The 27,050-nt window shown below is 44.1% G+C and overlaps 2 protein-coding genes across 4 annotated transcripts; both read left to right on the top strand.

Moving 5' to 3' along the window:
- The first annotated feature begins 219 nt into the window (after positions 1-219).
- Positions 220-17,987, top strand: LOC138205434 (cdc42 effector protein 3). Of its 2 annotated transcripts, none has more exons than XM_069161456.1 (2): positions 220-394; positions 15,033-17,987. In XM_069161456.1, exon 2 carries the CDS (start codon positions 15,641-15,643, stop codon positions 16,571-16,573), a length of 933 nt encoding a protein of 310 aa, XP_069017557.1. In that variant the 5' UTR covers positions 220-394; positions 15,033-15,640; the 3' UTR covers positions 16,574-17,987. The 2 variants fall into 2 exon arrangements, with proteins under 2 accessions (XP_069017557.1, XP_069017556.1); XM_069161455.1 differs by lacking the exon at positions 220-394 and adding an exon at positions 9,499-9,639.
- Positions 17,988-18,862: 875 nt separating this feature from the next.
- On the top strand, positions 18,863-26,997 carry ercc2 (excision repair cross-complementation group 2). 2 transcript variants are annotated; one of them, XM_069161015.1, is made up of 23 exons: positions 18,863-19,020; positions 19,156-19,255; positions 19,649-19,726; positions 19,868-19,930; positions 20,060-20,173; positions 20,277-20,393; positions 20,517-20,633; positions 20,975-21,098; positions 21,215-21,311; positions 21,712-21,845; positions 22,251-22,419; positions 22,734-22,852; positions 22,944-23,013; positions 23,210-23,279; positions 23,603-23,704; positions 23,847-23,910; positions 24,090-24,211; positions 24,309-24,401; positions 24,499-24,571; positions 24,675-24,745; positions 25,242-25,385; positions 25,637-25,780; positions 26,247-26,997. In XM_069161015.1, exons 1-23 carry the CDS (start codon positions 19,016-19,018, stop codon positions 26,337-26,339), a joined length of 2,283 nt encoding a protein of 760 aa, XP_069017116.1. In that variant the 5' UTR covers positions 18,863-19,015; the 3' UTR covers positions 26,340-26,997. The 2 variants fall into 2 exon arrangements, with proteins under 2 accessions (XP_069017116.1, XP_069017117.1); XM_069161016.1 differs by lacking the exons at positions 18,863-19,020; positions 19,156-19,255; positions 19,649-19,726 and having other exon boundaries at positions 19,874-19,961.
- Positions 26,998-27,050: the final 53 nt, after the last annotated feature.

The raw sequence follows: 27,050 nt of genomic DNA, 5'->3' as shown, positions 1-27,050 counted from the left end.
GCTCCTTAGAGAACCAGACGCGTCGGCGTTAAACTCAGGACTCTTCAGGCAGGTTGAGGCTGAACTCACCTTTGTTTCCTGACATTATTTAAGTTTTTCTAAATCACTAATTATTTGAGAATCCCATTAGACCCAGAATCCTAAATGCATTTCTCCCGAGCACGTGTGCTAATCACGGCTTTTCTGATACGGTTTCTTGATATTTTTAGGTTGTCACGTGACTGAACTGTGCGGCTCTTGGCCCGGCCGGCCTCTGTGGATCTGGATCAGCACCTCAGCGGCACGCAGCCTGTTTCCTGGTTGACTGCGATCCTCTGGTGACTCACTTCCTGCTCCCCTCCCATCCTGCAACACTGGCTCCAGGAAGACACACTATTCATCCCGTACCTCAAAGGTTTCCTATCAAACACACACACACACACACACACATGCCAGTTTGTTGGGTACGAGCCCACGAGCTGCACGCAGCATCCGCTTTTGACCTTGTTTATCACGGACTCGACAAAACATTGGATGCATTGTGCACGATGTTTGTTTGAGGAAATACTATTTATTATAGTGTTGCCGCAAAGTTTAAAAACTGCTCAGACGACAGTGAACGTTACTTTCCAAAAATCTATGATCTCAAGATGCTTCATGGGATTGAAATCTCGATGAACTCTGACGTATTCAGTGACACGATGCGCTGTTTGGTGTTTTCTCCTCCTGCGTGTAGATCAACAGAAGTCGTACTCTTAGTTTTCCCAGAGTTCCCTGAAACACCGAGTTGTATGTTCACTGTCTCTTGTGTCAGTAATCTGCTTAGCTCGCTGTTCAGGGAAGCTACCTGCGGTGAGTGTAAATATAGAAGCTCTGATCCTCTTAGAGGACGACTTCGCCCCGGATTTGGAGAATGACGCCTGTCAGCTGCAGTGCTGCTCCTGCCCTTGTGGGGGCGCAGTGTCGTGAACGGGGATGTTAATGCGCTGAGCTGAACCTTCAGTCTCCATTCAGAAGAAGGGTTACGTGCCTCTCTGGGAGTCACTGCTTCATAAATACTGCAAAAGGTTCCCCACATTATGCTGCACTTAACAAAGGAGGGCACAGAGGTTAAAGAAAGAGAAAAGATTTATTCCACCCAGAAGGCTTCAATTAGCATTAAAGACCTTTCTTGCTCAGAAACAATTAAACAACCGATTGCGTCATCGGCGTCAAACACAAAATGAATGCAACGTATTGTTTTCCTCTCCACGACGCCCACGCTCTTCCACTCGGGGAGTCTGCCCGTCTGACTCTGTGAGGGGCTCGTTGTTAACCGCTCCAGATCAAATACATACATCATTTACAGCCGAGCTGATCATATTTGACCTTAACAGCCACTTTCCAAATTCTTTGAAAACTGCACTATTCGTCTGCGGCAAAATCGACTCGTACGTTTTTTTTTTTTACCACCCTGTCAGCAGAGCAGTGGGAACTGTCTGTACTCAACCAAACAACCCGGCAGATAAAACACTACAAACAACACCGTCGCTGTGTTGTGACTTGATTGTTGCTTTTATCAGTTGGACTCGTGTATCGCTGACGATGACCTCACATGTTCTCCTGTGTCAACTAACCCGATGAGTATTTTAAAACATATTTCCAGTCTAAAATTAAAGAAGGTTCATTGCTCTTATTTCACTTTAATCCCACTGGACATTATTTTGTGGTTTGAGCTGACAGAAGTAAGTAAGAGTTACGTCATACTGTATATTTATGTTATAGTTGTGGGAGTTAAAGCCATAATGCAAATGTGACACACAAAAAAAGCCGATAATAATAATACATTGACTGATAGTTCTTTTGATGTTTATTCGCTGAAACACCTGTTAAACTAAACCTTTCTTTGGCTTAATTACATGATAATTGCATCGTCATCCTCAGGAATGTTTGACGGTAGAAAAAGCTGAGAGGAGAAACCCTGAAGGTGAGCCAGGATTTTGCGCTCTCCCAGTCTGCAGTGAACAAAAAACTGGCAAGATGCCTCAGTAAACTTCCCCCGATGGGATACAGTAAATTGATTTCCAACTGAGTGTGACGCTCTGCTATTTCCAGTCATTTCCTTGCTGCTGTCACACACTGTGCAGGCATCAGCTCGTTTTTATATCGTTTTGTCTGCAGTAATTGTTGTCAGGTCGATAGTTGTGACCTCAGAATCATCTGTCTGGAGAAACACTTCAAGGTCAGCTGCTATCTTCAGGGAAAGATAAAAATTTTCAGCCTGACCGGTCTGTCTAAAAGAGGACAGTTACATTTGCTCACCACAGAGCACCAGGTGGGTGGGGTTTAGTGCATTAGGACAGTTAAGTTGTCCGTTGCAACACTGTGCCGTGACTTCTTACAATTGATGTTTCTGAAAGCCTGAAGAACCTCCTCAAGTCAACACAGTTTCTACAAACCTGCCCGGTCTGCTTCTTTTAGTTGAGATGGTGAAATAATCACTATTTGAATGTTTTTAATATCCCTAATTCCCGTGCGTTGAGAGGAACACCGGAAATAAAGTTCCTCCAAAGAGAGCAAATCTACGGCACCTCAGACATGAGAACGGGACGCTCGTCTCTGTTGCTGCTGCTTTATTAGGATTTTCTACCTGTGTCACATCACGTGTGAAATTCATGATGTGGTTTTAGTGTAAGGGCGGTGCCACTTCTCGTGTTGTCTTCTGTTAGTGTGCAAACCATGTAAAACTAATGAATCAAGAACATTTTAACACGGACTTTGGACCCAGCTGTGTTCATCACGTTTCACGGTCTCTCCTGATGACGCGAGGAGATCCTGAAAACAAAAGATTTCTAGAGAAAAAGGCTCGATAGTGTTTCGCTGTGGCCTTCAGCTGCTGCGTATCTGATGAATAGATCAGCAGTCTGAGGTTGGGATGAACAAACTGACATCACTGTGTTGGTATGTATCTGCTCCACATGTGACAGGGGCCTTTGTGGTAGCCACATGCTTGTGGTGCATGTGTGTGTGTGTGTGTGTGCATGTGTGTGTGTGTGTGTGTGTGTACTAGACCTCACTTTATTTACAGTAAATATAAATCTTGTATTATTCTTTTATCACAGTGTAACACAGCTCGAGGTTGGTGACTATAAGCACCAATGTCCAATCAAATCAACTTTTTTGGGGGGATTTCACATCGAATTAAACTCGATAATCACAGATTATTGCTCCTGATGTTGTTTGGGATATCCTGGTTTTTTTTTAAATAAACATGCTTGGTATTTTTTTGTTGACAATTGCCAACTTCAACTGGAGAGTTTTAACGAGTGACGTAGAGACGACAAATCAAAGATGTCGGAAACAGTTTGGGCAGAAGTTTGGTTTCTGCATCAGTGCAGCTTCACAGAAAGCTGAATGTTTGGGAACGGCCAAGCACGTGTGGACAGTTAAGTTCCTGTGTTTAAGTGTGTTTGTGTTTGTTTAACTGGCAAGTCTGCAGTTCCCATGTAGCCCTGCACACACACACACACACACACACACACACACACACACACACACACACACACGAGGCCAATCACTTACATAATGAATATCCTGCCCACCAACTGTAACTCATCCTCTACCCAAACCTGAACCTGAACCTGATTCTTCCCTGAACCCCCGAAAACCGAGTTTTTAACCTCAGACTTGAAGGCGTGGCGCGAAGCGACGACCGTCTAACATCTAAAACTCCAAAGTGGTCCTCGCAAAAATAGACGTGTACACACCCCCTGCTTCCTGTCCCCGCTCGACAAATTCCAGCCATCACTTTCCTCCCGTCCTTTTTCTTTTCCCTCATCTTCTTCCCTCTTTTCTCTCCGTCTGTGCTCAGATTCCTGGAGTCCAGTCCAGCTTTCATGGTCACTGTCCTCGCTGTCATGAAAAACAAATTCTTTCCGTATCTCCTCCGGTTTTCCTCTTGGTGTCTCACACTGCTCCCGTTCCTCGGCCTTGACGGATCACTTCTGCAAACCAAACAATGCTGTGTTTTCCTGTCAAAGGCAACAAAAAAAAAAAGGAACATTATATTCTCAGTCTGAAGAAACAAACAAAACTCCTTTTCCTTGTGTACAGTCATAATCATCCTTGAGTTAAAGTCAGTATCTAAATGCTGTGTGTCTATTTGGGGCTTTGAACCTGCCAAAATATATTCATCATATCAATATATTTTCAGAAAATATGTAAATATTTAGTAGTTATTTGGTTTTAAAGCCAATTTATCAAACTAAATGAAGTGTAATTTCAGAGGCTTCTGAAACTCCTTTAATGATTATTTACAGAGCGAGAATCGACATGCGTTAAGTAAAGATGCAGCTTAGCCGCTGAAGCGCTCCGTTTTTATCGAGCTCAGGGGAACCGTTTGAAATGATGTCGATGCAGCTCGCCTCGGTATGTTGGACTTCATCGTGCCCCGTTCCCGTGGAGACTCCAACGTCAACATCTTCACTTCCTGTTGCGGAGCCCACTGGACAGGTCCACAGGACGAATTTAAAACTGGTCATGGCTGGCGTGTTCCCAAACACATGCTCACAAGGAATGCACACGCACACACACACACACACACACACACACACACACACACACACACACACACACACACACACACACACACACACACCTTAGCCCCACTGAAGGTTTTCCAGTATCAACAATGCATGAGCTGGATGTTTGTCTTGCATTTCAAGCATTGAGGTTCCCAAGTCTGTTCTGTCTGTCAGTCACACACATGTAAACACATATGTTTGTACTGTAGACGGTACTACACTCCATGAAGCACCCCCCCCCCCCCACCGCCAACATTAACATGAAATTTATCGCCCTTAAGTCTTAGGAAGGAAACGTTTGACATTTTGGTTAAACACCTATTTTCTCCACTGCAGATTGTCAGATGAGAAGATTTCAGCCGAATCAACCTTCTCATCTGACTCATTGTGTTTCCCAACCTCTACTTCAACCCTCAGACAGGCCTGTGAATGAGCCATGTCTGAGTCAAAAAGTGTCCTCAACACAGAGGTTTCAAAGTGAATGTGGTCTCTCACACACACACACACACACACACACACATATGCACACAGTGTCCCCGCTTCGTTCAACCATCCGGCCGCTTCCCTTCCTCTCTTTCTCTGCCGCTGTCTATTTCGGTGTGTTTGTACCAAGCGGGCGGGGGGAGATAACCCCACCCCCACCCCCACCCCCCCGGGACGACCTCCGAGCCTTGACAGTGAGGAGGAGGAGGAGGAGGAGGGGAAAAGAGAGGAAGGAGCTCGGGGAGAAAGGGAAGAGCACAGGGAGGCCAGAAGAAGGGAGGAGAGGATTGTGGGAACGGAAGGAGACCAGGAGGATCGGTCCTGGGGGGGGCGGGGGGGGCATTATATGTTGATGTTAAAAACAATGATAAAGAAAGAAAACTACCACGTGATATATTGATTTACGTATGTTTCGCTCCATTTATGTAGCAGCACCCTGCGGTTGGGAGGTGATACTGTGGGTTTGTGTACGTGTGAAGTGTTTACGATAGTTTCATGATTTTAAGGATGGAATGACACATTTACGGCGTCCCCTGTTAGTTTGGCCTCGGGCCTCTTACATCATTCATTGTTTTGGTTTCCAGCGCCTGCTCACTCTCTGGAAAACACGGGTGGAAAAAGTGCACGATATGCCCACATTTACAGTGTCAATCTGTGAGGAAGCACGGTGGCACTTTAAAGCTGATTTTATCCGGCTAAATTTATACATGTCATCAAAGAATGAATCTAAAAAAAAAAAGTCATCTATTGTTCAAGTGAAGTCACCCAAATAGTGATGAAATGACTTTTGTAATTGTTTGAAAATCATAATGTGGTTTCAGATAACTTACAGAAATATTTAGCTTGTGCTGCAAAAGCAGATAAAACTAAATTGGTTCATGCAAACTATTAAACACATAACTTTCTCAGGTGATCTAGGATTTCCTTTTCATTCAAAGTAAGAATAATATTAATGTCTGCAAAACTTACAAAAGCTTTATTTATATTTCTGGGTTGACTTTTGCTCCCAAAGACACTGCAAGCATGCTGGTGTTTCGCTGGAAGACTGTTTACCGTGTTCACCAGCTTGGTTTAACATCTCATGCAAAGTTGAGGCGGATGGAAATGTGAATAGTTTTGGTCCTCACACTAAAGTACCGTGATGGCGCTCTATGGAAAATGATTGAATTACCGAAGTTGTTGGCCTATTTCGATCCGTGACTGTCAGTTCAGGTTTCTGCACCAGTTCACGTGGAGATATTTTACTGAATCAGTGAAGGACGATAGAAACGGACCAGATCAGTCGTCTGAGGGATGAAAGACGGGTGTTCAAAAATGTACCTCTGAGTTGTTGAGATATTTCATTCTGGAGCAGAAGTGATGGATGTTACCCTCCCCCTGCTCATGGAGGCATCACAAGGCACAGACCACCACAAAGACACACAAAAGATCAAAAACAGGCACAAAGAGACTTTCAGTCTGGAGGTCCTCCAGACGAGGCGGGCTGGTCTTCTACGTGTCTCGGCCCTGATGCCCCTTTTCCTCACGATCCATTCATCACCTCACTTTACATGTTTTAAGTTTAGGATTTGTATGACTAAACTATTTTTCCTCTCCTCCTTTCCTTATGTCTTCTGTGCATTATATTTCCCTTTTTTGTTGTTGTTGTTGTTGTTGTTGTTGTTTTCTCCGTCCTCCTTCATCCAATCACCCCAGAGGCTCCGCAGTTTGCCTCAATTGGAGCAAACTAAACGGAAACACATGGAGGCTCATTTAGTTGCAGATTCCCCGAATTCTTGGCTATGAGGTCACTCAGTGTTTCATTTGTGTGTCGGTCACGACTTTCACATGAGATGATGACAACAAATATTCCCATAAATGAGCTCTCGCAGCTGGTAGATGATTAACACAGAGCAGCAAATTCTTTACTGAAACGATTTCATTTTATATTGTACAGTCAAGATCCAAAGGTTTAAATGTGTGTAGTTCTGAGAAAATTACAGGTTTGAAATCAAATATGCGGCAGAACAGATCAGATCAGAGCTTACTGTGACTGGAAGTGATTCATCAGTGGAGCGTTTCCTTAATCTTCAACTCTTTTATTGTGAAATCTGAGACTGCATGTCTCAAGAGGACGAATTTATTCCACCAGACTGAAGGAGCCTGTTGCCCAACGAGAGACGACAGATCGGCCCTCTGGCAACGAGAAGCCATGTTACCCAGAGTGATAAAATATAACCCCCCCCCCCCCCCCCCCCCCCCCCCGCCCGCCGCCTCCTCTCTCGATGATCTATGTGGAAAAATTAAAACAAGATTGCTTCAGTTATTTCATATGAACGTAATCAATATTTCCATAAATGTCTTCAAGCCATCTTTTGGTTTGTACAAAACTAATTGGTGACTTTGACAGAGAAAGACCCCCCACTGGTCCTCCCACAGGCACACAAGCCCCCCCCCCCCCCCACTGTGTGTCTGAGAGCTGGAGAAACACCAGCCTCTCCGGGGGTCTTAGCATGGGGCAACACCGCCTGCAGGCTCACCGTGGGGCCTGGTGGGGTGTGTAGTGAGTACACAGTCAGTCCTCACTGTGATATAACCTCATCTTTCAGAGACTTTGAGTAATTCTCTGCTTATCTAGTTTACACATTCCACTCGGCTCCAAACACTTCCAGTGAGCGAGAGATAAAGTGTGTTTTCATTTTTTTTTTCAACGTTTTTCACGGGTAAACTTTGAGATTTCGGCAGAAAAGCAAAACAATCAAAACGGCAGGATGAATGTGAAGTACTGCGACCTCGACGAAGGCCACGATAACGTTGGTTTTTTTTTATACGAGAGCTGCTGGAAATTTGACCTCTAGAGATGTATTTTTTTGGGTGCACCTTGGAAGAAGGTGAAGTTGTGCCAGAAAAAACCCAAAAAGTGAAAAGTGAAAGGTCGTTCTGTTCTGCAGTTTTTGTTTGATGCTGCTTCAGCGGAGAAGACGCCCTCGTTTCTTTTGCAGACGAGCTGAAAGCACACTCCGGCGGACGGGTAACGAGGGAATGAGTTTAATCTGCCTTGCATGCGTCTTTCAGGAGCTGTAAACAAGATGTGTCTGCAGTCTAACCAATGAACAGCAGACGTTTGCACTCTCCATTTGTTGGATGCTCATTACTTCGCCGCAATTATGTTCAGCACCAATCCTGCCGGGGCCACCAGAACTGTGCACGCACACTTTATGCGCCGGCAGGCGTTGACTGAGGCGGCAATAAAACCTTGAAGGCCTATTTATATGCGTAATTAGTCCTTGCGATGCAGAAACTTTATAACTCTGTGGAGAAAACGAGGTAAGTGTTGTATTTGATTGACCCAGATAGTATATAGTCAACCGAACGCGAGTATTCAGAAATTGCAAAGTCTTTTTAAATTCAGCCCGCAGCCATAGTCTGAATGCTCTTGAGGTTATTTTTTTGAATCCATGTTTGTCTGTGTGTGAACACTCAAAAACAAAATAAAGACTGGTGAGAGGTCTGCTCCTGTTTTCTGAAGGCTTTGGCACTGGTTTGGACTGTAAAGCAGCAGGCCTGCGCTTTTCTGCCTGCTGCTGTCACAGCAAAAGAGCAACGGTGAGACAGCTGGTTGAAGTGAAAACATGAAAACATCAGTTTCACTCGCAGCTGCTTTATTAAAGCAGAGAGATGACGGGAATGATTCAACCTCACTCCTGAAATTTAGATGATAATAAACGTGCTTCATGTATCTGTAGATATGTACAAGTTAACTTTGAAATCCTTAACCTAGATCTGCATCCTGATACTAATGCTCACCCTTTGACCTTTGACCTTCCATGGCTTCACACCTGTTGATCAAAGGGACTGCCAGACGGGCTTCATCACCAGACTTTCCAGCAGAGTCACACTTCTTAAATCAACAACACTTGCCAGAACACTTTGGATGGTTCAATTATCGCAGGCTGATTCCAAAGAGCCTTTTAATAGGTCATGTATCCTGGAGCCTGTGTTGTCAGCTCACTGGCTGTCAGTCAGTGTGAAACCGGAAGCTAATCCTTTAGAATAAAACCACGCTCGTTTTGTTTGCATAATAAATGAGCTGTTTCGTGAAGATACGCTTTAAATAAACTTTGTTATTTAGGCTTCACCTAAAGATTAATTTCCTATTTTTAGATCGCCTCGACCGAAAGCTACGTTTGTCTGCTTTGTCATAAGAGATTTGGATATCAGGTTACATATTTCACAGAATAAATGACGCAAAAAGGAAATTCAAAATTGTTAAAAAAAAACAACCCAAAAAACATATAACATAAAAGGCAATAGAGCCTACCTGCCTTAAATATGTCCCCCAACAGAATCACATGCTGGATGGCACTCCTAAACGGTTCCAGCACATGTTCACGGATAAAGATCTTATTTTGAAATTGCCAGCCGGAAGCAGTTTGCGCTCCGTGCGGCTGACTTGACTTCTCCGGGTGAGCCGCGGATCCACCTCCACTTTCTCCAGAGCGCTCCAGAGACATTAATAACCCGCCAGTAAGAGGTTTACCTGCTCTGGAGCTCAGCGCCGTGTCGGTGGACTGCTCAGCGACACTTCACACCTTTTATTTCCAGGAGAAAGACGGAGCTTCGCTTCGTTTTGGAGGTAAACATCTCCGATAAATCACCTTATTTCTTTTTCTTTTTTTAATTTTTAATTTTTTTTTTAATGGGGGGGCTGTTCTGGAGCTGTTCTTCGTGGGGGTTTTAAATGCGGTCCGCTGTGGGTCCGTGGTGGCTGCTTACCTGTTGAATAGACCTTTTGTTTTTCTATTATGTGAATAACAAAAAGAGGGAAAAGAGACGTGTAACCCTTTATTGGACAACATAAAAGCCTCGCTCACTCTGTAAGTGACACTCCCTTTACTTTCAATGTGCGCAGTTTCTCCTGTTAATGTTGTGGAGAGAAAAAACCCGAAAACACACCTTTTTAAATATACACTCTCCCTCCCTTTTTTAATATAAACTATGATAACTATTTAAGGTTTTTACACATATCAGGAACTGTTGTGGAGATTGATTTTTATTTGTTTTAAACTTTTGGCGACACAAGTGGCTTTAGTTCTGGAAAGACAGCTTGTGTTTGTCTCACCGCAGGCTGCAGCTCCAGTTTTAAACTGCAAGGAATAATCTCAACCTGTCTCGGTTATAATGAGTTCATGTTGTAAACAGATTAAGCGTTACAGAAGCCCTCAGATATGGTTTTTCCCAGACATTCTCCAGAAAAGGGAGGGCGGACCTATGATGGAGAAACGTTGCACCATTTTTAAAACTCATCCAGTGACTCACCCAGTTTCTGCCACCTGCACTGCTCCTGCCAGTAAAGACAGGACACGCATTTTAACATGCACTATTTCAGAAAAAAAAACAAAACTGTTCCAATGACAACTAAAGTTTTAAAGCCAGACGGTTGATGGTGAACTGAGGTTTGTTAGAGGGCCACCCAGTCCCATCTGTGTATTCAGTCTGATCGAACATAGCTGTGATGTCTGTGTGGATTAGACCAGAAAGAGGTGTATCTGTCCCTCTGGTATCAATCAGTCAACAGAGGGAGTCTTCAGGAGGACATGGGATGAGCTCAGAGGCTGCAGTTACATAACACATGGAGGAGAGAGACAGGGAGCCAACTACTCTTTATTCTTGCTTTCTTTTATCTCTAATCTTCAGCTATCGTCAGAGGCAGGTTTTGTTTTTGGTTAGTGCTCGATTTACTCCTGGCATGAATGAAGATGTGGGAAGGAAAAAAAAAGAAGAAGAAAGAGAAACTCCCCCTCCCTAATTCTGATCTTAATCTTGTAAACCTCCCTTTTTTTTTAACACCCTGCGTTTAATGAACCTCAGTGAGTACAGACCGAGTTTAAAACAGAGATGTGACTGTTTTACTGAACAAGGTCGTGTCTGAGCTGTTAAGGAACAAAGTGAAGTTGGTCGTCATTTACTCACATTAAATGTAGTAGTAAAACATAGATGTGGAAAACAGCCACGTGAGCAGGATGACAGTTGAAGTCAGCTTTACTTTCATGGTAAAAAAAAACAAAACAATAACCGGATTGTAAAAAAAACAAAACGGACAATTGAACTGCTTTTTGTCAACAGTCGCCTGCTATGTGTAATTACGCGCGAATCTGCGGAGGATAAAAGAGCAGAAGGAGCGGCGCCGTGGTGCGTTCAGGCGTGTTCCCTCTTGAGTGTGTTTGTCCCACGGAGGTGACGGGGCTCACAGGGTGGCTCTTCCATGGCTCTCTGGCCCGTCTTAGTGCAGCCAGGAAACAAACGGAGCCTGAGAGCAGAAACAGATGTCAGATCAGCCTCCTCTGTGGCTGATTGCATCATCAGCAAGTGTCCCAATTTCCAGCTTCCAGGAAAGGTGATGCATGGAGCAAAGGAACACCAGCCACACCGTCTCAAACGTTTCCTCCCGACGGGTATTGCCGCTGGCGTGGTAGCCTGTATTGTTTGTCGTTTGTTGGAGGGTTAAGATTTAGTTTTAGTTTTGTGGGGAGACAGAATACATCCGGGAACCTGAATGATAACGCTGGAAAAAACAAAACAAACATCCAACTCATGCTTCATTGACACTGAAAGCTGAAAGTGTATCAGCGTATTTGTCCATGAAACAGACAAATGATTGGAGTTCGATGGTTAGAAGATAACATCGGAGGTTAAACAGAAAAAGAGAAATGGAGATGAGATCCATTTATTTCACAGAGCCCAAATAAAAGCTCAAATAAGAAGATATACAAATAAAATGGTGCATTTATTTATTTACTTTTTTACCTTTTTGAGACCAATTCAGCAAACTTAACCACAAAATACAATATTGTTTAAATACCAGAGAAACTGTTGCTTCAACATTTCAGCAAGGGTGTCTCCACCCGGCTCAACCAGTTCTGGCTGGTCCAGTTCTACTCTGGTATTATTTCAGTTTGTATTATGCATTGTTGTGGTCGTGCTCACATTTCGATCGACTTGTTTTTCTTGTCTCTAATGAGCCCGGCAGTTCACGGCTTCCCTTCATTAGATGTCACGATTTGTTGACACAGCTGTTTGATTCATTTCTTTCATTTCTTTGCTTGCTGTGTTGCTACATAAGTACGTTTGGTATCGTTTTATTGGCCGACAAGTTATTGTCTCCTTTTTTATGACTCAGTGGCTGAAATTAGACTGAGCTGGTTCAGATGTCTTCTTTAATAAATCTGCGGTTTCACATGTTCCTTCGGTCAGACGGAGATAATTGCTGCTCTGCTTTGTTTCTCATTGTGTGGTTGATAGATGTTTGTGGACGGTGGTGTTGGAGGGACATAAAGAGAAAAGAAAGACGAGTGTAAATCTAGTTTTTCAACAAGTTTAAGTAGGCCAAATTGCCCCTCTGGCCCGGTCTTTAATTGACAATCTGTGCTGTTCAGTCCTGTCGGGTGTTTTTCTGAGACACAGGCCCTCATTCCTACCGTCACCTTTGCACTCTGATCCATCACACAAACCAGCCTTCTCCAGTCTGAACCAAAACCTGAACGACTTTACTGCTCAGCGAGTACAATTTAAGATGGAAATATTCTTCTTCTTCTTTTTTATTCTCCTACAGTAACCTCACACTTACTCTTACTTTTTGCAGGATACGATTTCACATCTAGAACATAAAAAAATGTCCCGTTGTTGTAGATGAACTAATCATCAGTACAGAAATCAGTTAAACAAGCTTCACCTCAATCAGCCACAACTTCAAAATATTTTTCTCACGTCAACAACATCTTTTTTTTCCGCTGCAGAAACCTTTGCAGACATTTGAATTTCAGGACTTTTACTTTGTTGTAAAAACTAGTTTCACTTGAGTGCTTGTACCTCAAGATTTCAGGCCCTACACAGTGTTCCTGTCTTGTCTGCTTATCATGTCCTACATTTCCCAGCATGCCTTGCAGAAATCAAGTTGTTGAATGTGGTTTTTGGGTGCTACTGAGAGCGGATTGAGAGCATTTTATAGTGACAGTTTATAAGACTGAGAGTTTACGGCCACATTAATGAGTCTGTGAGGCTGGCCTCAGCTAAATGCTTAGCTCAGAAAGTTGATATATTTGCACAGTAACAATGCTAACATGTTAATGTTAAGCAGTCTAAAATTTACAGTTAGCTGTCATGATAATATTTTCTAATCAGCGCCAACACAAAGTGCAGCTGAGGCTCAACTATCGATCTGTTATTGTTCAGATGTTTCACTCTGAACCACAAACGAGAACCTCGTCGGGCAAAATGAACCAAAGACTTGTTTCATTCAAGTCCTCACCGCACGGTGAAAAAATGAACTAAAATACAGCTTAGATAACGGTCACATGTCACCAAGACAGCTTTGACTTTTCAACCAAATTCAGCCTCAGCTTTGCACTATAAATCTTTCTTGAAAATCTTTTAACCTGAAGAGCTTTTTGTCCACACAGCAATATTTAAAAACCTGAGCTAATGTTTAAAGCGTGCCCCCGGGGCGACCTTCACATGATGTCCTGTGGAGCGATGCATGCTGCAACATGAAGAAAAAAAAAAAACCAAAAAATTCACCTGGCATGAAATACTGCCGTTTGTGTCAACGTTTTCCAACGAAATCCCAGTGAAGGAAGAGCGGAGGAGGAGGAGGAGGCAGTAAAAAAACAAAATACAAAATCCATCTGATGAATCACAGGAGGATTTAAGATTTCTGAAGGAGTGGAGCCAAACAGCTGCAACAGAGAGAGAGCGAGCGAGCGAGCGAGAGCGGAAGCTGTGATCAAATTCACACTTTTAAGTGGCTGCAAGCATTTTCAAGGGAAAGAAAAACTGCAGCTCCGATTTGGATTCCTTTTCAGAGAGAGATCTCAGTTACAACAACTCTTCTTCCGTAACCTCGAATTATAATAATATTAAAAAAAAAAGAAAAGAAGGGTTTTTATGACTCCACTGGTCACATTCATCTCTGTGAAGCTCACCCAGACATGTGAACTTTCACGGGACCATTTCAGATGCCACCGTGACGTGATGAGACGAGAATACTCTGCAGGTGACGACCTAAAGCTCTCTGAGGATCATTTTACTTTGCGCTGAAATGTTTAGGTAGCGATAAGACGAGCGGAGAGACGTGAGATCCCTTTTAAAATCGCTCACATCCTTGAGACAGAGATTCAACCTGTTCTTTTAATCCCTTTAAATCTGCACAAATCAAACCCGCTAGAAAAAACAAACAAACAGTTTTCAGTCTTAAAAGAGTGACTCATTTATTTGAAAATGATGTTTTGCAAATTTCAGCAATCGAAGCAACACTAGGAAGGTGAAGCGAAGGGCAGGCGGTCACAAGATAAACAGCATCTCTTCTTTTTAAACAAAAGCAAGCTTACATTCATCTAAACAGCCTCCAGATGTGCGTCGAGTCACAAGATCTGGAAGTTACACGAGAATTAAACACTTTTTTGAGTCCACTTGTTTCCTCAGGCTGCTTCTGAAGTCTTTGAAAAGATTTCATCATCTCAAGGTCACAATTGATCAACGCTGAAGCTTCAGGTGTGACCCGCCTGTCATCCCATAATTCAGCGTTTGTCTCCAGAGTGACACTCTTTGGGATTTTGCCCCGATAACAAGCCGCCGCACGAGTCGAGGCCAAAAGCTCCGAAACCCAACAATTTCCGTGCAGTAATTTGTGTCTCCGCTAACGAGGCCGACGGGTCTTTGGGGAGTGCGTGACCGATTTTCTGCTCTGACTCGGTGGCTGACTCGGACGACGAGCAGCCTCGAGACCTCAGGTCGCACATTTTCACACAGTTTGGGGGCAGGCGGACCCCTCTTAGAATTCTTGGAGTGTTTTCCATCATTTGTCCGCCGGCTCTCTGAAAAAGGAGGTTGTAAATCTCCTCCCGCCTTCATTCCTCTCCCCACCGGCTCCGGCCTCCTCTCGTCTATCTCCCCTTTCCTCCCTCTCTCTTCATCTTTTTCAGCCTCGTTTTTTTTTTTTTTTGACTCCTTCTCTCTCGTTTCTCCTCACAGATCTCCGGTGTTTTGATGTCACATTCCTGAAGTTTTCTGCAGAACTCGGGAGGACCGACCCGACAGCCGACAGCGAGGCAGCCGGAGATCATATTCTTCATCCCTTCGTGCTCTCTGGCCGAGCAGGGAGAAGAGACCGGACTGTGTTTGGAAGAGACCGGGACTCTTGTGTTTGCTTCGATATGGCGTTTCTGTGTTTGAGAGGAAGACAGAGGGAGCTGATCTGAGGTCAAGGCCTTCCTCCTCTCTCTCTCTCCCCCTCCCGCCCCCCACCCTGAGTCACATGTCAGCGTGAGGCTCAACCCCCGGGTTGCTATCGTTACACTGACCGACCTAAATACTTGTATGTTCGCTTGGAGAAGCAACAGAGACTGGCTCGCTCAGCTGGGAGGGAAAACACAGCTTCTTGTCCAGTGAGTTTGTTTTGGAGCTGTTGACACTTTATTTGCTTTCAGCTGAAGTTTCTCTTGCTGGTTTTAATCACTCTGGGAAACTGAGTGCTGCCCAAACCTGCTGAGCTGCCTGTGAACTCGGTGAATTGGACCTGAGGAGCCTCAGCTCCGCCTGAAAGACTCAAAATCACCTCACATCAACTTTTCAGAAGCACAATGCCGGCAAAGACACCCATGTACTTAAAAACGACAACTCCCAAGAAGGGAAAGAGGCTGAGGCTTCGGGACGTCCTCTCGGGTGACATGATCAGCCCCCCGCTGGGCGACGTTCGTCACAGCGCGCACGTGGGACCTGAAGGGGAAGGCGACATGTTTGGAGACGTGGGTTTCCTCCAGGGGAAGATGGACATGCTGCCGTCGCTGAGCCGGGCGCAGAACGGCCACGCGCGCTCGCACAGCGTGGAGAGACGTCTGGACGACGAAGACAGGTCCGGAAGACAGGAGTCACACAGCTACGCCTACAACGGCTACCACTACCAGCACGCCTCCGCCGGCCTGCTGAAGACCACCCTCTCCATGCCCGTGTTCATCGCCCACGAACAGGCTCCGCCCAAACCCCCACGCCTCCACCTGGATGACCCCGCCCCGTCCTTTCTGCCCTCTCAGCAAAACCATCAGCAGCCTCCGGAGAAGAGCCACAAACCGGCCAACGGCTGCGGCTACGCCGGCGGCCAGAGCCCGCAGCACCCGACGCTGTCGCTCTGTGAGAACGGCGTGGTGGGCCGGCTGGCGTCGGAGCCCTACCGCGACATCTCCCTGTCCCCCGCCGTCCGCAGGCTCGTCCCCTCCTCCGGCTCCTTCTCGGAGGTCTCCTCCGAGGACTCCATGTCAGAAACCTGCGGGCCCCTGGACGTCCGCCGGGGCCTCAGCCTGGACTCTGACGCCGGCCTGAGCAACGAGGACCTGCGGAGTGAACTCAGCGAGTCGCCCTGCGCCGCCTTCCATCCCGCCGGCCTCACGGCCCCGTCCAACGTGCCGCGGTCCGACTCCATGATGGGGTTGGACCTGGATCTGGGTCCGTCCATCCTGGAGGACGTCCTGAGTATCATGGACCGCTACAAGAACGTGGACGACCGCTGCGAGCCGTGAGCGACGGACAGATTAAAGTGACATACAGATATTTTTATACATCGCTTTAATATATCCTCAAAACTGTGAAAAGACTGAAGGAGGACAAAAGATGCACAAACGGGATAAAAAAATGTCTCCTTGAACATTTGACAGCTGAGTTTAAAGACAGCGAAAGACTTAAAGAGGGGAGTGGACGTTATTGTAAAGCGCAGGGACGTTGCTGCCCGACAGCCGAGGCGACGGGCTGGTCCTCAGGAGCCTTCATCAGGGCTGAATCTCACGTAAACATTTCCACTGTAAGAAAACGGCAGTAACAGGATGCAAACCTCTCAGATACATCCGCTCCTCTTCAGCTGCTACAACCTGCACTGTGTCTGTGTTTCAATCGGACTTTTGCTGAGGATTTTCTGTTCACTTCTTTGCATGTTAATGGATAAAAAAATCGCCAACTGACTCGGCCGTATAAATGTCTCCAGACCGACTTGGGAAAACCGCCAGCTGCACAGCGACTAATATTAGTCATTTCTTACGTGGTAGGATACACTTTTATGCAGTAGAGTTCAAATTACACGAGCTCAATCAGACGAAGCTAAACTGCGAATATACATAGTTTTACGCTGCAGGCAGTTTTCCTGTCCGACTTCATCTGACTGGACAAAGTTTCAGTTTCGGGACTAAAACGTTTCCACTGGATGAATACACAATATCTTCACTCTTTTTACCGTAATGCTTCAGTGTCAGATGAAATGTGAAGAACTGCTGATTTGACTGTCCTTCTGGAACAGACGATGGTCTTTACTCAGTCTAGTACTGCGTCTGAGAAACGGACATTTCATTGGTAGATTTCTTTTTTTTTTTTTTTTTAACCGAGAGAAACTGAGAATCTTTATTATTGTTGTTTAAGAAGCTTCAAGTATAAGAAAAGTGCTGCTTTGTAGATCACTTTCATATACTGCTCTTTTTAAAAACAGCCTCCCCTAACATTCACTGTCGACATTATCACAGTAGCCTATTATTCAAATGTCATTTATGCTGCGTATACTTCTGTAAATGTATGAATAAAATGTTTCCTACAAAAAAACTCTGCAGTGATGGACAATTCTTTGCACACAAACACGTACTGAGACATATGAGCCCCATATTGATATTTTAAAAACATTGACAGTCTCATGTACCTGTTATGGTGAAGAAGTAAAGCTTTCTGAGGTAATTGTGCTTAAAAAGGTTCAGTGTTTTGACAGTTGTTCCAGATTAGTACCACATTAAAACTACTAAAACTACATTCTGACCCAATGTTTTAACTAGAAGTATTACTATGATGTATGATTTCATAGTAACCTTTCTGTTGGTGTAATGCGGGTGTAGTTCCTGATTTTTACCACTAGAGGAGAGTAAAAACTAATTATCAATACTTGGCAGTTTGTTTATTGGCGTGCATTACATGGTGTAAGGCTGTTTAAGATGAAGGAAGTTGTTCATGAATACTACACATTAAAAACAATATTGCAATATATCTGTGATAATTCATGATTAATAATAATTGGTGTGAATATTTGTATTTTTCCCCGCTGAAGAATGCAAACAGTTTGTTAATGTGACTGCTAGAAAACATTTAAATGTCTGTTAATTTGTTTCTGGCTGTTTGTTTTATCTTTATCTATATATATATATATATATATATATATATATATATATTTTTTTTTTTTTTTTTTTAATGTAACAGGAAATTCGAATTAGTTTAGTTTAAATGCATGAAAGTTAAACAGAAAGCAACGCTTCCCATTGATTTTGTATGTTAGATTTATTTTGAAAGGAGTTACCGGAAGTTTACATATCCTCACGGACAATTTAACGTATACTTCACTAATTCAGTTATGAAATTCCATCATTATATATGTCTGTGGTCATATGGCCGTGGGTATTTACTGCCCTCCAGCGGCTGTGAGATAGAACTGCAACATGTTAAAAGTTGCAACAGTGGTTTTATTTTTGAAAGCATTCACCGGAAGTGTCATGCCACACGCTGCTGCGGACGCAGTGGAATACCACCACTTCCGGTACAAATTTTCAAAAATAAAACTTTCAAAGTAAATATGAAACAACGAAATATATTCCCATTTTCATTTGGGGATTATTAATATTACACTTGAAGCAGATGTATGCCAACCACAGATCGATAAAAGGTAGATATTTGTATTTAATCCCGACATATGCCACTCGTGATTTTCTTCATGTAATTTCTTCTTCGTCCGGTGGGGGGCGGTAAGTGAGTGCAGGAGCATTTTTTTTAACACCCACGAAGAAGAACAAGCTTCGCAGCAAGCTTCCTGTCATTTCATTTGTGGGTTTTTTTGTTTGTACTCACATTAAAGTTGTCCATGATTCTATTTAAAAACTTTTTTTTTTTGCAAAAATAACGGAAGCGCGTGACAAAGAAGAGGAGCTGCTGTTGTTGTGAAGATGAAGTGAGTAAAACGTTTTAATTAACGTGACAAAGCCGAGCAAAAGTTAACAATAAATGAGACCAGGTGAGATGAGGTCCAGGTTAGTCGGCTTCTCCTCCTGTTAACGGGTCCAGTCGTGTGTGTGTTCCGGTTCAGGCTCAACATCGAGGGTCTGCTGGTGTATTTTCCGTACGACTACATCTACCCGGAGCAGTACTCCTACATGCTGGAGCTGAAGAGGACGCTGGACGCCAAGGTGGGGTGAAGCATCTCTGGGTTTATTCTGCAGGACGCAGACCGGACAGCTCATTTAATAGACAGATAGATACTTTATTGATCCCACAAGGGAGGGATGTAAAGATACAGGGTAAGAAATATATATATACAAAAAAAAAAGAGGTTAAAATATCGAATATCAGTATATACAAATAAAATAGAATAAAATTAAACAAATCTTCAAAGAATCGTTTCATCTTTTTGCAAAGAAATGATCAAACTTCGGTGTGATTACTTTTGTAGATGTTAAAACCAGAAAGATCCCTTTTACCTACAATTGAAGATATAAATACACAGTTTTTAACACGTTTAACTTCACGTGTGTGTGTGTGTGTGTGTGTGTGTGTGTGTGTGTGTGTGTGTGTGTGTTCAGGGTCATGGAGTCCTGGAGATGCCGTCAGGAACAGGGAAGACCATCTCTCTGCTCTCTCTCATCATCGCCTACCAAAAGGTGAGCTTTCAGCTTCTCCCTCTAACTTACTGTTTTTGTTTGTTTGTTTGTTTGTTTGTTATTTTACGTGGTGCTGGAGCGAGTGTTTCACTCAGCCGCTCACACACAAACGTGTTAATGTGTGCCGTTCTCTCTTCTCAGGCGTTTCCCCTGGAGGTGACCAAGTTGATTTACTGCTCCAGAACGGTTCCCGAGATCGAGAAGGTGAGCGAACGTCGGATCGAGCGACGGCGAAGTGCGTTCACGTGTTGTTGTTTTTTAATCACCGCGACAACGAAATGTCCTCGCATCCTAAATCCTCACGTCGTAAACGTGATCCTTTTCTCCGAGCAGGTTGTGGAGGAGCTCAGGAAGCTGATGGAGTTTTATTCCAAAGAAACCGGAGAGAGAAACAACTTCTTGGCTTTGGCTCTTTCCTCCAGGAAAAACCTCTGCATCCACCCGGAGGTACGAACGCCCACAAAACAAAACAACAAAAAAACAGGACCGCGACACGCGAGGAAACTGATGGCGTGCGATGACGTCTAAACTGAAAGCTTTTCCGACCCAGGTGAGCGCTCTGCGCTTCGGTAAAGAGGTCGACGGGAGGTGCCACAGTCTGACGGCGTCGTACGTTCGAGCTCAACGCCACAGCGACCCCGACCTGCCCGTCTGTCGCTTCTACGAGGTGAGAACTCCCCTGAACTCGGCGATCTGATTTTCACGTGCCGACGTAACAACCTGAAAACTGAACTCTATCTGACGCGGTGTTCCTCCTTCCTCGCTCCTTCCTTTCCGCTTTGCGTCGCAGGAGTTCGACGCAGTCGGCCGACAGGTGCCTCTCCCCGCCGGCGTCTACAACCTCGACGACCTGAAGGACTTCGGCAGGAGGAAAGGCTGGTGTCCGTACTACCTGGCACGCTATTCAGTACGTCGCCGAGCAATGAAATCTGTTGGGAAAATGTTTTCCTGGTATTTCCTAACTTTACTAAAAGCTTTTCTGCTGTTTTATTGTTGGTTGAACTAAAAAAAAAACTAATTCCACGTTCTGAAGAAAAAGAAAATACTGGCTCCTCAAACAAAAAGAATAAGATTGTTTTATTTTTAAAAGCTGTGTTTAGTATATCAGAGTTAATTCCTAGGAAAGTTCAGAATTAGAAAATGTGTTTTCCAGGAAATGGTTTGAAATTAACAGAATGTTGTAAAAATACGCTGTTTTTGTTTATTTTTATTTGTCTTTTTTACTGTCTTGCGTTTATTTCCTCTCAGATCCTGCATGCCAACATCGTGGTGTACAGCTACCACTACCTGTTGGACCCCAAGATCGCCGACCTGGTGTCCAAAGAGCTGGCCAAGACATCTGTGGTGGTGTTTGACGAGGCTCATAATATTGGTGAGGAACTGAGTCGGTCATTAAACTGCAATTTTACTGCAAAAGTCTCATTGTTTTGTGATTTTTATATATATTTTTAATCTTTTGTTTGATTTCTTCTTCCGCCGTCTCCTCAGACAACGTGTGCATTGACTCCATGAGCGTGAACATCACCAGGCGAATGCTGGACCGCTGCCACAACAACGTGGACACACTCCAGAACACCATACAGAAGTAAGAGTGAGGTCGGAGGTCGGAGGTCAGAGGTCCCGAATCCTCGAACTCGTCGGGTGCAGTTCAGTTTGTGTGACTGCGTCCATGTTTTCGTCTCTTGAGTCTTTTCCTCTACGAGACTGGAGGCAACAGCTGCACTGATCCTGATTCTTTATGAAGACGAGTTCAACCACAGATCGGAGAAGAAATAAAAAATTGCACCAACAATCCTCCTCCTGATCTAAAAAACGAGATATCAGGAAAATCATCCCGATGAACGAATGCAAATGATTTTATTTTCTTTGTTTACGTGCAGGAAACTCAAGTTTTCTTTTCAATTCAACAGTTTTATATATATTAAATGATAAAATCCTTGTTTTACCGCATCAGTTGCATCAGCTCCTCTTCTGCTCTCCGACAGGATCAAGGAGACAGACGCCACTAAACTGAAGCATGAGTACAGACGGTTGGTGGAGGGGTTGAAGGAAGCCAACGTTGCCAGGGAAACGGACGTCTACCTCGCTAATCCAGTCCTACCTGACGAAATTCTTCAAGGTTTGGACGGAAAAAAAAAGCATCTCCATATCTGCTTGTTGACTTTTTGACTGCATTGTTTTTGGAAAACGGTTCCAGTGAGAGAAATTTCTGAGGTTTTGGTTTCATCAGGAGACAAAACTGTGTTGTTGTTGTTTTTTTTGGTCTAAACTGTGGCTGAAGAAACACAACAACAAATGCTTTGGTGGTTTTAGACGAGACAAAACTTCTTCCTCTGCTCATTTTAAAAACACTGCTTTTCTACCAAGCTCTGTTTTCCGTGTACACGTGGTCAGACCGACAGACTCCAGGGGCCTGTTTGAAAGAAAAAGCCTGAAGAAAAAGATCCGTATATGAATTTATCTGACAAAAACATAAAACTGAGCCTCCTAAAAGTTGCTTTTTGTTTCCTGCTCCCTCGGTCAGAGGCGGTGCCGGGTACCATTCGCACCGCCGAGCACTTTGTGGGTTTCCTGAGACGTTTCCTGGAGTATCTGAAGTCCCGTCTGAGGGTCCATCATGTGGTGCAGGAGAGCACCCCGCAGTTCCTCAAAGACATCTTTGACAAAGTCTGCATCGACCGCAAGCCTCTCAGGTCAGCATGAAAACAAGGCCCTGTTCATCACCTGTGTTCGTCACCTGTGTTCATCACCTGTGTTCGTCACCTGTGTTCGTCACCTGTGTTCATCACCTGTGTTCATCACCTGTGTTCATCACCTGTGTTCATCACCTGTGTTCATCACCTGTGTTCGTCACCTGTGTTCATCACCTGTGTTCATCACCTGTGTTCATCACCTGTGTTCATCACCTGTGTTCATCACCTGTGTTCATCACCTGTGTTCATCACCTGTGTTCGTCACCTGTGTTCATCACCTGTGTTCATCACCTGTGAATCCTTTGTGTCTGCAGGTTTTGTGCCGAGCGGCTGCAGTCGTTGCTGCGAACGCTGGAGATCGCCGACATCGCCGACTTCTCAGCTGTTACTCTCATCTCCAACTTCGCGACACTCGTCAGCACCTACAACCAAGGTACCGAAAACGTCCTCCGCACACCTTCAGCTGCTCGAGTCCTCCACGGTTTAACAAATCATCTATATCTCTCTCCTCTCCCTCTGTAAAGGGTTTACTATCATCATCGAGCCCTTTGAAGACAGAACTCCAACCATCGCCAACCCCGTGCTGCACTTCAGGTGGGCGCCAATCAACAAAATATGTGTTTTAATATCGGGAAACATAATTGATTGATGTCTGATCACATTCATCGATGCTCTCTGATCCAGTTGATGTACAGATGTTTGGAGATGTTTGGACTCTTTTACACAAAACATTGAAATATCAAAACGGCATTTAAAAGTAAAAAAAAACCAAAACTGCTTCCTGTCTCAGCTGCATGGACCCGTCGATCGCCATCAAGCCTGTTTTTCAGAGGTTTCAGTCGGTCGTCATCACGTCGGGGGTACGTTGCACATCACCATCTCTCCGTCTCTTTGTTTCTCGCCGTGGGTTTCTCTTCTTGTTTCAACGTTATTTCATTTGAGAATGAACTTCTCGAGAATGACCTGCTCCCGTTTCTTTGTGTTCAAATCTCTAATGAAGTGCTAAAAAAAAAGTAAACCTCTCACAGTCTGAGAAATATGTCAGTTTTCCGTTTATTTTCCGTTTCTGTTCCTGCTTTCATTCTGGAAAAAAAAAGTCTATATTGTTGATCAAGTTATTCGATTTTTTTTTTTTTTTGTCTGACTGTGGACGTCCGTCTGTTCGTCCTCCGTCTCACCTCAGACTCTCTCTCCGCTGGACATCTATCCTCGCATCCTCGACTTTCGCCCTGTTACCATGGCATCCTTCACCATGACGCTGGCACGGACCTGCCTCTGTCCTCTGGTGTGTAACTACGCTCAGACGCACACACAGAAGAACAGGTCGACTGTGGATGACGGGAATAATTATAAAGTGTCCCAGAAACTGGAATTTGACACCGAATCCCATAATTTTCTCGACTCTTCATCTGTTTCGTCGTGCGTAGATCGTTGGCAGGGGAAACGACCAGGTGGCCCTGAGCTCAAAGTTTGAAACCAGAGAAGACTTTGGTGAGTAGAAATGTTTTTAATTAGAGCCTGATGTCCCGAAGGAAAATATCCCATAATTATGACATCGTTAAAATATTCATTTGCAGCTTTGACACAAATTCATGGGTTTTTTTTTTTGGTTTTTTTTTATCACGTAACAGTTCAAATATAACAGGATGAGGTTGTTTTTTTTCCCTCAGCTGTGATTCGTAACTACGGCAACCTCCTCCTGGAGATGTCTGCGATTGTTCCTGATGGGATCGTGGCCTTTTTCACCAGCTACGTGTACATGGAGAACATCGTGGCGTCCTGGTATGAACAGGTCAGTGCGAGTCAGTTTTATTCTTAAAGCAGTGAGGAGCAGGCGGTATTTTTCATTTTGTTTTTATTTTATATTTTGTTTGTTTGTTTGCCTGCAGGGCATCCTGGAGAATATCCAGAGAAACAAGCTGATCTTCATCGAGACTCCGGATGCTGCAGAGACGAGCATGGCCCTGGAGAAATACCAGGAGGTCAGAGAGACTCCTGTTCTCTGATTTTATGCGTATTTTTTTTTAACATTAAACAATCACGAAAAATAATCATATTTGTGTTGATGTTGGCTTTCAGGCGTGTGAGAACGGCAGAGGAGCGATCCTCCTGTCAGTGGCCAGAGGAAAGGTGTCTGAGGGAATAGATTTCGGTAAATCATCTGGTTACTGAGAGGAAACTCGGAGAACATGAAGATTTCTTTACGGTTCTCTACAAACATATTAACGGTGAACTTTGTTCTGTTGGATCTTCAGTGCATCATTTTGGCCGAGCCGTCATCATGTTCGGAGTTCCTTATGTTTACACGCAGAGCCGCATCCTAAAGGTGAGAATTACTATTATTACAAAGATATTGGTCGGAATCTTAGAAACCCGCCCAAAAAAAAAGATATCAACAAGCTTTTACAGAACTTTTAATGAGCTTGGTCCGTTGATGATGTACATAAAACTTGGTGGCAATCAGACATCCGATTTAGGAGAAAATGTCAAAAATGGGTTTATCAAAGAATTCCAGGATCGCAGAAAATCCATCTATTTTATATCAACTGAGGTTCAGACAAATAAACTCAGAAACATAAATCAGTGCTGATATAAAAGCTACAACAATATATAATATAAATTGTTGATTTAATTTTATTTCACTTATTTTATCTCTTTGGAGGAGAAACTATCTAAAATAAAGTCTTTATATAATCCAAATGTTTTAATATACAACTTAACCGCATTTATAAACCACAGGTCCTTTTCTCTTCCTCAAGTCTGACCGTGTGACTTTATCATCAATCTGCTCACACCTTAAGAATATGTTTTGTCCGACTCAGGCTCGGCTGGAGTACCTTCGGGATCAGTTTCAGATCAGAGAGAACGACTTCCTGACGTTCGACGCCATGCGGCACGCGGCTCAGTGCGTCGGAAGAGCCATCAGAGGAAAGACCGACTACGGACTGATGATCTTTGCTGACAAGGTGTGTGTGTGTGTGTGTGTGTGTGTGTGTGTGTGTGTGTGTGTGTGACACGTTTCTACCGAGTCTAAACATCCTGGCCGTGTAGCAGCACGCTTATCACCACAACCTCTCGGCATCGCCCTGCTTCACTTCCACAGTCGTCTGAAGTATCTTCCCAGGAGCCGCCGGCGGTTTATTTTGCCGAGTGAAGCATAAATCGGCGCGTGATGTTATAAGCTGTCGTAACTTCCTCTTCCTCTTCCGCTCCGCAGCGTTACGCCCGAGCAGACAAGCGCGGGAAGCTTCCTCGCTGGATTCAGGAGCACATCAGCGACGGCAGTCTGAACCTGACCGTGGACGAGGCCGTGCAGCTCTCCAAGCACTTCCTCCGGCAGATGGCTCAGCCCTTCAGACAGGTGAGATCTGGGCTCCCGGTAGTTAACGAGCCTCAACACCAGCGCTGACGTCATTTCATTCAGTGTGAAGTCAGGGGGGATGCGTTTGGACATGTCGCTCCTCGGTTCAGAAATTCTAAGAAGGTTCTCACGATCCTGAAATAATCTCAGGTGTGACCTCAGCTGACGCCAACATCCGTGTAACGAGCAGCAAACGAGACGATTTCAACATGTTGAGAAATACATGAGCTTATTCAGTCACGGAGGGGAGTCAGAAAGTGCATTTCAGGCACTTATTAAATCAAAAAATAATTACGTTTAGATGCAAAATGCAGGATGTTTAATCCACTGTGGCATCACATGGGACGCCATCTGTATATTATGGTCTGGTCATGTGAATAAAGACTGCGCTAGTAGATGTAGCAGCTTTTGGACTTTGTTCTCGGTTACATGGAGCTGTATCTCAGTCTCTCTTCTCATTTAACAGGAGGACCAGCTGGGTTTGTCTCTGCTGACTCTGGAGCAGCTGGAATCAGAAGAAATGCTGCAGAAAATCTCTCAGATTGCTCATCAGACCTGAAGGTGACAAGACGCTGCATAATGTTCTCACCGTAGCAGATACAGCTCCAGATATGCAGCTTTTACTCCACACAGAGACCGTTATAATACACGTAAAGAAGTTTGCTGGTTATCATAAACAAAACAAAACCTCAAACTAAATTACCATGAAAGTATTTTTAAAGTACAGGTTAGCTCCTCGTCAGAGGTCCTGAACTGTAACCACCAGTCGGTGTGAAGTTTAACACCATCGCAGGTCTGAGGTTTAAAAAAAAAAAAAAAAAAAAAGCCTCTCAGTATTTCAGGTCTGCAGGACAGAAGCAACAACAGCTGACACGTCCAGCCAATAAATACAAACATAGTGAATCTACTCATCTTGCTGTCAACACCAACAACTCTAATGAACAAGTGTCACGATAAAGAAAACTTGAATTAAACTCCTAAGAAGGACGTGCTCGTTCACAGCATTTTTCAGTTTGTTTATTTTCAACCCCAAAAAACATGTTGAGCCGTTTTAAAACTGTAGTTTAGTTCTTGTGTCTGTGGGTGTAACATGTGGTGTCTGTCATACAGACCAGATAGTCTCCTGTACTACTGCAGCTGTACATTTTATACTGAACATGAACATTTGTGTATTCGTTCCCAAACCAGGAAGTTGGACTATAAATGTTTGTATTTAACTTTTGACTCGTGTTGTTCTTCTTGGAAAAGTGTTTAAATCTTAACCTCTTTT

This window comes from Embiotoca jacksoni, unplaced genomic scaffold, assembly GCF_022577435.1.
Source record: "Embiotoca jacksoni isolate LCO1_2020_lvr unplaced genomic scaffold, fEmbJac1.0.p SCAF_28, whole genome shotgun sequence".
Classification (NCBI taxonomy): domain Eukaryota; kingdom Metazoa; phylum Chordata; class Actinopteri; family Embiotocidae; genus Embiotoca; species Embiotoca jacksoni.
Note: the sequence above shows the minus strand (reverse complement) of the source record. Positions and strands in the feature narration are given on the sequence as shown.